This window comes from Bos taurus, chromosome 10, assembly GCF_002263795.3.
Source record: "Bos taurus isolate L1 Dominette 01449 registration number 42190680 breed Hereford chromosome 10, ARS-UCD2.0, whole genome shotgun sequence".
In the NCBI taxonomy this organism is placed as follows: Eukaryota; Metazoa; Chordata; class Mammalia; order Artiodactyla; family Bovidae; genus Bos; species Bos taurus.
The window spans coordinates 70,746,320-70,759,074 of NC_037337.1; the positions used below are offsets into that span (position 1 = coordinate 70,746,320).

General features: G+C 37.5%; 1 protein-coding gene across 14 annotated transcripts in view; it reads left to right on the plus strand.

The window, feature by feature from the left end:
- KIAA0586 overlaps positions 1-12,755 on the plus strand; it is a 166,143-nt gene that overhangs the window by 48,014 nt on the left and 105,374 nt on the right. For all 14 annotated transcript variants that reach the window (XM_059890879.1, XM_010809415.4, XM_024998070.2 and 11 more), the window contains one exon: positions 9,016-9,215. In XM_059890879.1, coding sequence (XP_059746862.1) covers positions 9,016-9,215 — 200 coding nt within the window. The remainder of the gene's footprint in view (positions 1-9,015; positions 9,216-12,755) is intronic.

Sequence of the window (12,755 nt, forward strand, 5' to 3'; positions counted from 1 at the left end):
AGGGTTTTTCTCATTTAGAGCCTAACTTTAAAAAAAAGTAATATATTTATTTTAATTGGAGGCTAATTACTTTACAGTATTATAGTGGCTTTTGCTGTACATTGACATGAATCAGCCATGGGTGTATGTGTGTTCCCCATCCTGAACCCTCCTCCCACCTCCCTCTTCATCCATTCCTAAGGGTCATCCCAGTGTTCCAGCCCTAAGCACCCTGTCTCATGCATTGAACCTGGACTGGCAATCTGTTTCACATATGATAATATACATGTTTCAATGCTATTCTCTCAAATCATCCCACCCTCGATTTCTCCCACAGAGTCCAAAACTCTGTTTTTATATCTGTGTCTCTTTTACTGTCTCGCATATAGGGTCATTGTTACCATCTTTCTAAATTCCATATATATGCATTAGTATACTGTATTGGTGGTTTTCTTTCTGACTTACTTCACTCTGTGTAATAGGCTTCAGTTTCATCCACCTCACTAGAACTGATTCAAATGCAGTCTTTTTAATAGCTGAGTAGTGAACTCTGGAAGTTGGTGATGGACAGGGAGGCCCGGCGTGCTGCGATTCATGGGGTCGCAAAGAGTCGGACATGACTGAGCGACTGAACTGAACTAAACTGAATATTCCATTGTGTAAATGTACCACAGCTTTCTTCTCCATTTGTCTGCTGATGAACATCTAGGTTGCTTCCATGTCCTGGCTATTGTAAACAGTGCTGCGATGAACATTGGGGTACACGTGTCTCTTTCAATTCTGGTTTCCTCGGTGTGTATGCCCAACAGTGGGATTGCTGGGTCATATGGCAGTTCAATTTCCAGTTTTTTAAGGAATCTCCACACCGTTCTCCATAGTGGCTGTACTAGTTTGCATTCCCACCAACAGTGTAAGAAGGTTCCCTTATCTCCACACCCTCTTCAGCATTTATTGTTTGTAGACTTTTTGATGGCAGCCACTCTGACCAGCGTGAGATGGTACCTCATTGTGGTTTTGATTTGCATTTCTCTGATAATAAGTGATGTTGAGCATCTTTTCATGTATTTGTTAGCCATCTGTATGTCTTCTTTGGAGAAATGTCTGTTTAGTTCTTTGGCCCCTTTTTTGATTGGGTTGTTTATTTTTCTGGAATAGAGCTGCAGGAGTTTCTTATATATTTTTGAGATTAATTGTTTGTCAGTTGCTTCATTTGCTATTATTTTCTCCCATTCTGAAGGCTGTCTTTTCACCTAGCTTACAGTTTCCTTTGATGTGCAAAAGCTTTTAAGTTTAATTAGCTCTGATTTGTTTGTTTTTGCTTTTATTTCCATTACTCTGGGAGGTGGTTCATAGAGGATCCTGCTGTGATTTATGTCAGAGAGTGTTTTGCCTATGTTTACCTCTAGGAATTTTATAATTTCTGGTCTTACATTTAGATCTTTCATCCATTTTGTTTATTTTTGTGTATGGTGTTAGAAAATGTTCTAGTTTTATTCTTTTACAAGTGGTTGACCAGTTTCCATAGCACCACTTGTTAAAGAGATTGTATTTTCTCCATTGTATATTCTTGCCTCCTTTGTCAAAGATAAGGTGTCCATAGGTGCATGGATTTATCTCTGGGCTTTCTGTTTTGTTCCATGGATCTATATTTCTGTCTTTGTGCCAGTACCATACTGTCTTGATGACTGTAGCTTTGTAGTATAGTCTGAAGTCAGGCAGGTTGATTCCTGCAGTTTCATTTGTCTTTCTCAAGATTGCTTTGGCTATTCAAGGTTTTTGTATTTCCATACAAATTGTGAAATTATTTGTTCTACTTCTGTGAAAAATACCATTGGTAGCTTGATAGGGATTGCATTGAATCTATAGATTGTTTTGGGTAATATACTCATTTTCACTATAAAGATTGTTCTGATCCATGAACATGGTATATTTCTCCATCTGTTTGTGTCATCTTGATTTCTTTCATCAGTGTTTTATAGTTTTCTGTATATAGGTCTTTTGTTTCTTTAGGTAGATTTATTCCTAAGTATTTTATTCTTTTCATTGCAATGGTGAATGGAATTGTTTCCTTAATTTCTCTGTTTTCTCATTGTTAGTGTATAGGAATGTAAGGGAAATTTGTGTGTTAACTTTATAGCCTACAACTTTACTATATTCATTGATTAGCTCTAGTAATTTTCTGGTGGAGTCTTTAGGGTTTTCTGTGTAGAGGATCATGTCATCTGCAAACAGTGAGAGTTTTACTTCTTTTCCAATCTGAATTCCTTTTATTTCTTTTCCTGCTTTGATTGCTGTGGCTAAAACTTCCAAAACTATGTTGAATAATAGTGGTGAGAGTGGGCATCCTTATCTTGTTCCTGACTTTAGGGGAAATGCTTTCAATATTTCATCATTGAGGATAATGTTTGCTGTGGGTTTGTCATATATGGCTTTTATTATGTTGAGGTATGTTCCTTCTCTGTCTGCTTTCTGGAGGGTTTTTATCATAAGTGGATGTTGAATTTTGTCAAAGGCCTTCTCTGCATCTATTGAGATAATTATATGGTTTTTATCTTTCAATTTGTTAATGTGGTGTATCACATTGATTGATTTGTGAATATTGAAGAATCCTTGCATCCCTGGGATAAAGCCCACTTGGTCATGATGTATGATCTTTTTAATATGTTGTTGGATTCTGTTTGCTAGAATTTTGTTAAGGATTTTTGCATCTATGTTCATCAATGATATTGGCCTGTAGTTTTCTTTTTTTGTGGCATCTTTGTCTGGTTTTGGTATTAGGGTGATGGTGGCCTCATAGAATGAGTTTGGAAGTTTATCTTCCTCTGCAATTTTCTGGAAGAGTTTGAGTAGGATAGGTGTTAGCTCTTCTCTAAATTTTTGGTACAATTCAGCTGTGTAGCCGTCTAGTCCTGGGCTTTTGTTTGCTGGAAGATTTCTGATTACAGTTTCAATTTCCATGCTTATGATGGGATATTCTAGTTCTTCCTGGTTCAGTTTTGGAAAGTTATACTTTTCTAAGAATTTGCCCATTTCTTCCAAGTTGTCCATTTTGTTGACATATAGTTGCTGATAGTAGTCTCTTATGATCCTTTGTATTTCTGTGTTTGTTGTGATTTCTCCATTTTCATTTCTAATTTTGTTGATTTGATTCTTCTTTTTTTTTTTTTATTTTGATGATACTGGCTAATGGTTTGTCTATTTTATTTACCTTCTCAAAGAACCAGCTTTTAGCTTTGTTGATTTTTGCTGTGGTCTCCTTTGTTTCTTTTTCATTTATTTCTGCCCTACTTTTTATGATTTCTTTCCTTCTACTAACCCTGGGCTTCTTCATTTCTTCTTTTTCTAGTTGCTTTAAGTATAAAGTTAGGTTATTTATTTGATTTTTCTCTTGTTTCATAGGATAAGCTTATATTGCTATGAACCTTCCCCTTAGCACTGTTTTTACTGAATCCTATAGATTTTGGGTTGTTGTGTTTTCATTTTCATTTGTTTCTGTGCATATTTTGATTTTTTAAAATTTCTTCTGTGATTTGGTAGTTATTCAGAAGCATGTTGTTTAGCCTCCATATGTTTGTATTTTTAATATAGTTTTTTTCCTGTAGTTGACATCTGATCTTTTCACATTGTGATCAGAAAAGATACTTGAAATAATTTCAATTTTTTTGAATTTACCAAGGCTAGATTTATGGCCCAGGATGTGATCTATCCTGGAGAAGGTTCTGTGTGCACTTGAGAAAAAGGTGAAATTCGTTGTTTTGGGGTGAAATGTCCTATAGATATCAATTAGGTCTAACTGGTCCATTGTATCATTTAAAGTTTGTGTTTCCTTGCTAATTTTCTGTTTAGTTGATCTATCCATAGGTGTGAGTGGGGTATTAAAGTCTACCACTATTATTGTGTTACTGTTAATTTCCCCTTTCATACTTGTTAGCATTTGCCTTACATATTGTGGTGCTCCTATGTTGGGTGCATATATATTTATAATTGTTATATCATCTTCTTGGATTGATTCTTTGATCATTATGTAGTGTCCTTCTTTGTCTCTTTTCACAGCCTTTATTTCAAAGTCTATTTTATCTGATATGAGTAATGCTACTCCTGCTTTCTTTTGGTCTCCGTTTGCGTGAAATATCTTTTTCCAGCCCTTCACTATCAGTCTGTATGTGTCCCTTCTTTTGAGGTGGGTCACTTGTAGACAGCATATAGAGGGGTCTTGTTTTTGCATCCATTCAGCCAGTCTTTGTCTTTTGGTTGGGGCATTCAACCCATTTACATTTAAGGTAGTTATTGATAAGTATGATCCCATTAGGAGAAGGCAATGGCAACCCACTCCGGTGTTCTTGCCTGGAGAATCCCAGGGACAGGGGAGCCTGGCGGGTTGCCGTCTATGGGGTCACACAGAGTTGGACATGACTAAAGTGACTTAGCAGCAGCAGCAGCAGCAGCAGCATGATCCCGTTGCCATTTACTTTTGGGGGGGGATTCTAGTTTATAAACCTTTTCTGTGTTTCCTGTATAGAGAAGATCCTTTAGCATTTGTTGAAGAACTGGTTTGGTGGTGCTGAATTCTCTGAGCCTTTGCTTGTCTGTAAAGCTTTTAATTTCTCCTTCATATTTGAATGAGATCCTTTCTGGGTACAGTAATCTGGGTTGTAGGTTTTTCTCTTTCATCACTTTAAGTATGTCCTGCCATTCCCTTCTGGCCAGAAGAGTTTCTATTGAAAGATCAGCTGTAATCCTTATGGGAATCCTCTTGTGTGTTATTTTTTGTTTTTGCTTTGCTGCTTTTAATATTTGTTCTTTGTGTTTGATCTTCATTAATTTGATTAATATGTGTCTTGGGGTGTTTCGCCTTGGGTTTATACTGTTTGGGACTCTCTGGGTTTCTTGGACTTGGGTGGCTATTTCCTTCCCCATTTTAGGGAAGTTTTCAACTATTATCTCCTCAAGTATTTTCTCATGGCCTTTCTTTTTGTCTTCTTCTGGGGCTCCTATGATTTGAATGTTGGGGTGTTTAATATTGTCCCAGAGGTCTCTGAGGTTGTCCTCATTTCTTTTAATTCGTTTTTCTTTTTTCCTCTCTGATCCATTTATTTCTACCATTCTATCTTCTGCCTCACTTATCCTATTTTGCCTCAGTTATTTTACTGTTGGTTCCCTCCAGAATATTTTTGTTCTCAGTTATTGCATTATTCATTATTGAGTGACTCTTTTTTATTTCTTCTAGGTCCTTGTTAAACCTTTCTTGCGTCTTTTCAATCCTTGTCTCCAGGCTATTTTTCTGTAACTCCATTTTGTTTTAAAGATTTTGGATCATTTTTACTATCATTATTCTGAATTCTTTTTCAGGTAGACTCCCTATCTCCTCCTCTTTGGTTTGGTTTGGTGGGCATTTATCATGTTCCTTTACCTGCTGAATATTTCTCTGCCTTTTCATCTTGATTAGATTGGCCTTTCTGTATGCTGGAAGTTTGTGGTTCCTCTTTTTTATGGAGGTTCCTCCCTGTGGGTTTGGTTGGACAAGTGGCTTGTCAAGGTTTCCTGGTTAGGGAAGCTTGCATTGGTGTTCTGGTGGGTGGAGCTGGATCTCTTCTCTGTGGAGTGCAAGGAAGTGTCCAGTAGTGAGTTTTAAGGTGTCTATGGGTTTGGTGTGACTTTTGGCCACCTATATTTCAATGCTCAGGCTTATGTTCCTGCATTGTTGGAGAATTAGCTTGGTATGTCTTGCTCTGAAACTTGTTGGCTCTTGGGTGGAGGTTGGTTTCAGTGTAGGTATGGAGGCTTTTGGATGAGCTCTTGTCAATTAATGTTCCCTAGAGTCAGGAGTTTTCTGGTGTTCTCAAGTTTTGGATTTAAGCCTCTTGCCTCTGGCTTTCAGTCTTATTCTTACAGTAGCCTCAAGGCTTCTCCAACCATACAACATGGATGATAAACCATCTAGGTTAGTGGTAAAAAGATTCTCCACAGTGAGGGACACCCAGAGAGGTTCACAGAGTTACATGGAGAAGAGAAGAGGGAGGAGGGAGATAGAGGTGACCAGAAGGAGAAGAGGGGGAATCAAAAGGGGAGAGAGGAATGTAGCTAGTAATCAATTCCCTATGTGCTCTCTACGGTCTGGAACAGTCAGAGAGGTTCACAGAGTAACATAGAGAAGGGAAGACGGAAGAAGGAGATAGAGGTGACCAAGAGGAGAAGAGGGGGAGTCGAAAGGAAAGAGACAGATCTAGCCAGTAATCAGTTCCCTTAGAGCCTAACTCTTGACTGACACCTAGTGATAAAGTCATTTTGTCGTGTTAGAAGAAACTTTTTTGAAAGAAGACATCTAGGAATACAAATCCGAAAGAAAACGAAAACCAATTCATCCAAATAATCGCTCCAAGAATATTTCAAAATCTGTTGAAAAAGCAACAGATGGAAAATGTCAGTCAAAATGAAACTGAAATAAAAAAGAACTAGAAGCTAAAGAGAAGGCAAAGCACCATGAAATATGCCTTGGAGAAACAGGCAGTTGGACTCCCATAGCTTTTTGGTCAAGATTCTAGTTGTGGAGATGGTATTCAGCAATCCCAAGACAAGGAGACCAGTCCAGGAAAGCAAACAAGTATCTCCAAAGATTCATCCAGTTTATAAGGAATATTATCCAAACTGCCAGATACTTTTTCCTCATTGCTAGGTCAGAATGTCCTGATGGCATATTTTGGAGTGTTTGCATTCTCCAGCAGTCTCTCCTGCTAGCACAAAGCAGGGCTAGTAACGGTCCTCTTCGCAGTCCATCACATGGGTCAGGTGGCGGTTTCAGTGAACTAATTCAGGCTTTGTCGCCTTAAGGAAAGATGGTCTCATATAGAGGGTGTTTAGATTCTGTTCTGTTTTCTTTAAAAGCATGTATGTTCGCTTTTGTTTTCCTATGCTTGAGTAGGGCTTTTAGGTTTTATAACAGAGATATTCTGATTTTTTATCATGTTGAAATCCATGGAATTATGGGAACTAAAAAGGAAACATATTGACATATATTTTTGAATTTGGGTTTGGGATTATGGTGGTCTTTGCTGTGGTAGCTCCAGAGTAAATTGTTATTACTTACCTCTCAACAAGTGATCCCAAGATATCTCTACCTACCTTTTAGGGAATTCTGAGTAATGCTGCCATCAGTTCAGTTCAGTTCAGTTGCTCAGTTGTGTCCGACTCTTTGCAACCCCATGGATCGCAGCACACCAGGCCTCCCTGTCCATCACCAACTCCCGGAGTTCACCCAGACTCATGTCCATAGAGTCAGTGATGCCATCCAGCCATCTCATCCTCTGTCGTCCCCTTTTCCTCCTGCCCCCAATCCCTCCCAGTATCAGAGTCTTTTCCAATGAGTCAACTCTTTGCATGAGGTAGCCAAAGTACTGGAGTTTCAGCTTTAGCATCAGTCCTTCCAAAGAAATCCCAGGGCTGATCTCCTTCAGAATGGACTGGTTGCATCTCCTTGCAGTCCAAGGGACTCTCAAGAGTCTTCTCCAACACCACAGTTCAAAAGCATCAATTCTGCGGCACTCAGCCTTCTTCACAGTCCAACTCTCACATCCATACATGAGCACAGGAAAAACCATAGCCTTGACTAGACGGACCTTTGTTGGCAAAGTAATGTCTCTGCTTTTGAATATGCTGTCTAGGTTGGTCATAACTTTCCTTCCAAGGAGTAAGCGTCTTTTAATTTCATGGCTGCAGTCACCATCTGCAGTGATTTTGGAGCCCCAAAAATAAAGTCTGACACTGTTTCCACTGTTTCCCCATCTATTTCCCATGAAGTGATGGGACCGGATGCCATAATCTTCGTTTTCTGAATGTTGAGCTTTAAGCCAACTTTTTCACTCTCCTCTTTCACTTTCATCAAGAGGCTTTTGAGTTCCTCTTCACTTTCTGCCATAAGGATGCTGTCATCTGCATATCTGAGGTTATTGATATTTCTCCTGGCAATCTTGATTCCAGCTTGTGCTTCTTCCAGCCCAGCGTTTCTCATGATGTACTCTGCATATAAGTTAAATAAGCAGGGTGACAATATACAGCCTTGACATACTCCTTTTCCTATTTGTAACCACTCTTTTGTTCCATGTCCAGTTCTAACTGTTGCTTCCTGACCTGCATACAGGTTTCTCAAGAGGCAGGTCAGGTGGTCTGGTATTCCCATCTCTTTCAGAATTTTCCACAGTTTATTGTGATCCACACAGTCAAAGGCTTTGGCATAGTCAATAAAACAGAAATGGATGTTTTTCTGGAACTCTCTTGCTTTTTCCATGATCCAGCGAAATGCTGCCATAGTTGTACTAATTAAGGAGTATTACTCTTTGAGAGGTCATATTTCCATCAAGTTGTATTGATCACTGTTTACATGTTTTCCACACAGAGCTTTAGCGATATAGTCACTTTAAGCCTAATAAAGTCTCTTTAGGACGTTTTACTGACATCCTATATTCATACAAGTGAAAATTACAACCCATTTGGAAAATTAATATACCTATAGAGCTGCTGACAAGCCCCTAAACTATGTTAAAAGTTTGAGGAGGATTATCTGTAGTGTTAGTAATGGATATATCTGAAACTAGAGAAGGAAGTAAGGTTTGTCTTCATTTTCATGAAGAAGCTGCCATTTTTCTAAATATCTCCCTATCGCCCTTGTGTTTTGTCAGGATCCATCACAGGGTTTTCCTGATCCCCTTCTCTTGGAAATGTAGATTTTTTTTCAGATGAAAACCTTTAAAGTGGCTGCAAATCCTTTTTAATCACTAAATTTTGTAGTGGTAGGGAAGAGGCCATATAAGTAAGTTTTCATTCGAATGTTTTCTTCCCCTGTTTAGTTTCTCTAGAGACAATGTTCATTATGTGAGTTTCCATCTTATTGTCTTGCATAATAAGTAGATTTTGTATTTTCATTTAATTCCTCGTTACACCATCTCATACACATATGTTCACATCTCTAAAATTATAAGAATTAAGACTTAGAATGCAAGCATGTTTTTTTCACACTTATTCTAAAGTTCTGTCATTTTTTAGTGGAAGGAACAAGCAGTGGTGCGCTCCAGCTTTTTGTCGATGCTGGGGTTCCTGTGAATTCAGACATGATCAGGCATATTGTAAATGAAGCTCTTGCTGAGACCATTGCTGTCATGCTAGGTGACAGAGAAGCAAAGAAGCCAGATCCTGTTGTTACAGGTGTTTCTGGGGATGTTTCAACAAGTGAAACACACTTGCCGGTAGGTATGACTCTTTTTCATGACTTGAAGTCCTGGGCAATTTTTAATACCTTTGTTAAAGAACAGTAAAACGGACAGATTTTAAATTGGGTCAAAAGATCATAGTTTGTGGTGGAGATTGATTTATTGTAGCTATGATTACAATAAAAATTACCCTTGTATTTTATTTTAAAAACTCTAAAATCTTAGAAAGTATAATACAGTGAACACCTGTGTATGCTTTATCTACATTTACCAATTGACAACATTCTGACACCTTTTCTTTGTCTTTGTATGTTGTGCATCGTATATTCTGTTTTTTTGGCTGCATTGGGTCTTCACTGCAACACATGCACTTCTCTTGTTGTGGAGCATGGGCTCTAGAGCCCATGGACTCAGCAGTTGCGATGTGCTGGCTCTCGAGTTGTGGTGCACAGGCTTATTTCCCCACAGCATGTGGGATCTTAGGTCCTCAACCAAGTATTGAACGTTCGTCCCCTTGGAAGGTGAATTCTTAACCACTGGACCACCAAGGATGTCCCTATATATTCTTTAAAAGTCATTTGACAGTTGTAGATATCATGATACTTTACTTCTAAAAGCATCAGCAGTATGTCCTAAGAATAAGATTCTTTATTACATATCCAAAATACCATTATTATGCCCCCCCAGTTTAACACGAATGTGTTAATACTATATAATATAGAGTCCATATTTGAATTCCTTCAGTTGTTCCAAAAGTATCCTTATAGCTTTTTTCTTTTTAAGTTCAAGATATAGCTAACAATCACATGCATTGCTTTGGTTCTTACATAAACTGATATTTTTAATCTTTAAAAAAATATATATTTTAAGCATTTCTGTTGTTGTTTAATCAAACTTTCTATGTTAAATAGAGTTTCTAATCTATTATAGTAAGATGGAATTATACAAAACCACTCCTGGTGGGCAGGGAGGAGAGGAAGTATCCAGGTAGGAAAGTGGGAGGTGCAAACTATTGGGTTTAAGATAGGCTCAAGAATGCATTGTTCATTACCATTCATTACCATGTGGTAAAATGGGTAGCCAGTGGGAATTTGCTGTATGACGAAGGCACTCAAAGCTGGTGCTTTGTGACAACCTACAAGGGGTGGGACAGGGAAGGAGAGGGGAGAGAGGTTCAAGAGGGAGGGGACATATGTATACCTATGGCCAACTCATATTAGTGTATGGCAGAAACCATCACAATATTGTAAAATAATCCTTTAATTAAAAATTTAAAAAATTAATAAAAGGATGTATTGTACAACACAGGGAATATAGTCAGTATTTTGTAGTAACTGTAAATGGACTGCAACCTTTAAGAATTGTATAAAATTTTTTTTTAAACCAAAAAAAAGAAATTATGCAAAACCAGAATGTACTCTGTATTACCAACTCTTTAAAACGTCATAGTCAATTCTGATCCTGTAGATAATATAGACATCATTTTATATTGGTGAAACATTTAAACTGACTCATTTAAAGTATAAACATAAAGTTACATATTTGAATTTTATGGAAATCCATGTCAGGTAATTGGTATAGTGTTATTAGTTTGCCAGAGATTTGATACATAGTTTTGTTCCATGCTTTATTTATTAACTCATCAGTACTGTATGTAGTACAGATGTTGCCAGGGTTATGATTCTGCCTATACTAATTAATTTGTCTTCTGTCCATATATTGCCTATATTTTTATGAGGGTAATTTAATGAAAAAACATAGAAAAATCAGTATAAATCGGAAATATATGTAATTGTTAAGAGCATGAACTTTGGAGCTGGGAAGATCTGAATTTGAACCCTCAGTTCTGTTACTTTAGTTTTGAGATCTACTTTATACTAGAGATAAAATTTTAGAGTTTAAATAATGACAGCTTTACCAAAATCTGCTTTATGAATATTAAAGTGGCCAAGTTCTCTTCTCCCATTGCCATATTGTCCCTTATCTTAAGAATTGTCATGACTTCTTTTGCCTTTTAATCTTTTATAAATATTTTAAATTCTTTTTCAAATACTATAAAATATTTTGCTGGGATTTGTGTGAGAATTAATTCAGTTTTGGTTGGTTTAATTTGGGAAGAATTGACATCTTTATGATACAGTATCTTGTTGAGCCATAATACAAGATTTTGTGGAAGATTCAATGAAATGATGTATGAAAGAACTAACCTAGTTAAATACTCAATAACTAATTGTTTATCATTATTATCATTATTACCCATTACCAAGACTAGTAGAATATCTTTAAGTTTCTCATGATGATGAGTCAGTAGCGTTATATTTGAAAACAGCACTCTTATGCTATTGGCTTATGCAGTTAAGAAGAATAAAACATATGGTGTATTTCTTTCACTTAAAAAACAAAGCTAAGAATATGCAAAATGTTAAGCAATGCTATGGATTTTTTTTCTTTTTTCTGCATCACATGGCTTACGGGATCTTAGTTCCTCAATCAGAAATCAAATCCGGGCCCCACAGTAAAAGCACCAAGTTCTAACCAATGGATAGCCAGGGAATTCCCACTGTGATAGAATTATTAATATGATTCACGATTTTTAAATTATATATCAATTTGCAACTCAAAATACACAATGAAGACCAATTACCCCGCTATAAAAGTATGTTTTAGAAAGGGAAAAGACAAATAGAAAAATACAGAAAAGACATGTCTAGACAGTTCACAAAGCAAAATGAAATACAAAGCAAAAGGTGGTTAGTCTCACTGATAGTAAAAAAAAAAAAAAAAAAATCATAAATCATTGAAATTTCATTTTTACATATCATATTGGAAAAACTCGAAGTCTGATTAATGCCATTGTTCAGCAAACCTTTGGGAAGCATAAATTCTCATACCTTCTGGTGTTAGTGTAAAATGACACTCGTTAAAAGGAAATTTGGCAATATGTATTCAAATTAAGAATTCTGTTAGCCCATTAATCAAGCAGTCCCACCTCTGAGAATTTATTCCGTATGTCAGTCAGTCAGTCAGTCAGTTCAGTTGCTCAGTCGTGTCCGACTCATATGCTTCCCCAGAATTCTCCACCCAACTCTGAAAAACACACAAGGCTTTCTGTATTCTGGTTTTTAAATCTCATGACATAGTTCAGTTCAGTTCAGCTACTCAGTTGTGTCCAACTCTTTGTGACCCCATGAATCACAGCACGCCAGGCCTCCCTGTCCATCACCAACTCCTGGAGTTCACCCAAACTATTGTGCATTGAGTCGGTGATGCCATCCAGCCATCTCATCCTCTGTCATCCCTTCCTCCTCCTGCCCCCAATGCCTCCCAGCATCAGGGTCTTTCCAGTGAGTCAACTCTTCTCATGAGGTGGCCAAAGTATTGGAGTTTCAGCCTCAGCATCAGTCCTTCCAATGAACACCCAGGACTTATTTCCGTTAGGATGGACTGGTTGGATCTCCTTGCAGTCCAAGGGACTCTCAAGAATCTTCTCCAACACCACAGTTCAAAAGCATCAATTCTTCGGTGCTCAGCCTTCTTCACAGTCCAACTCTCACATCCATACATGAGCACAGGAAA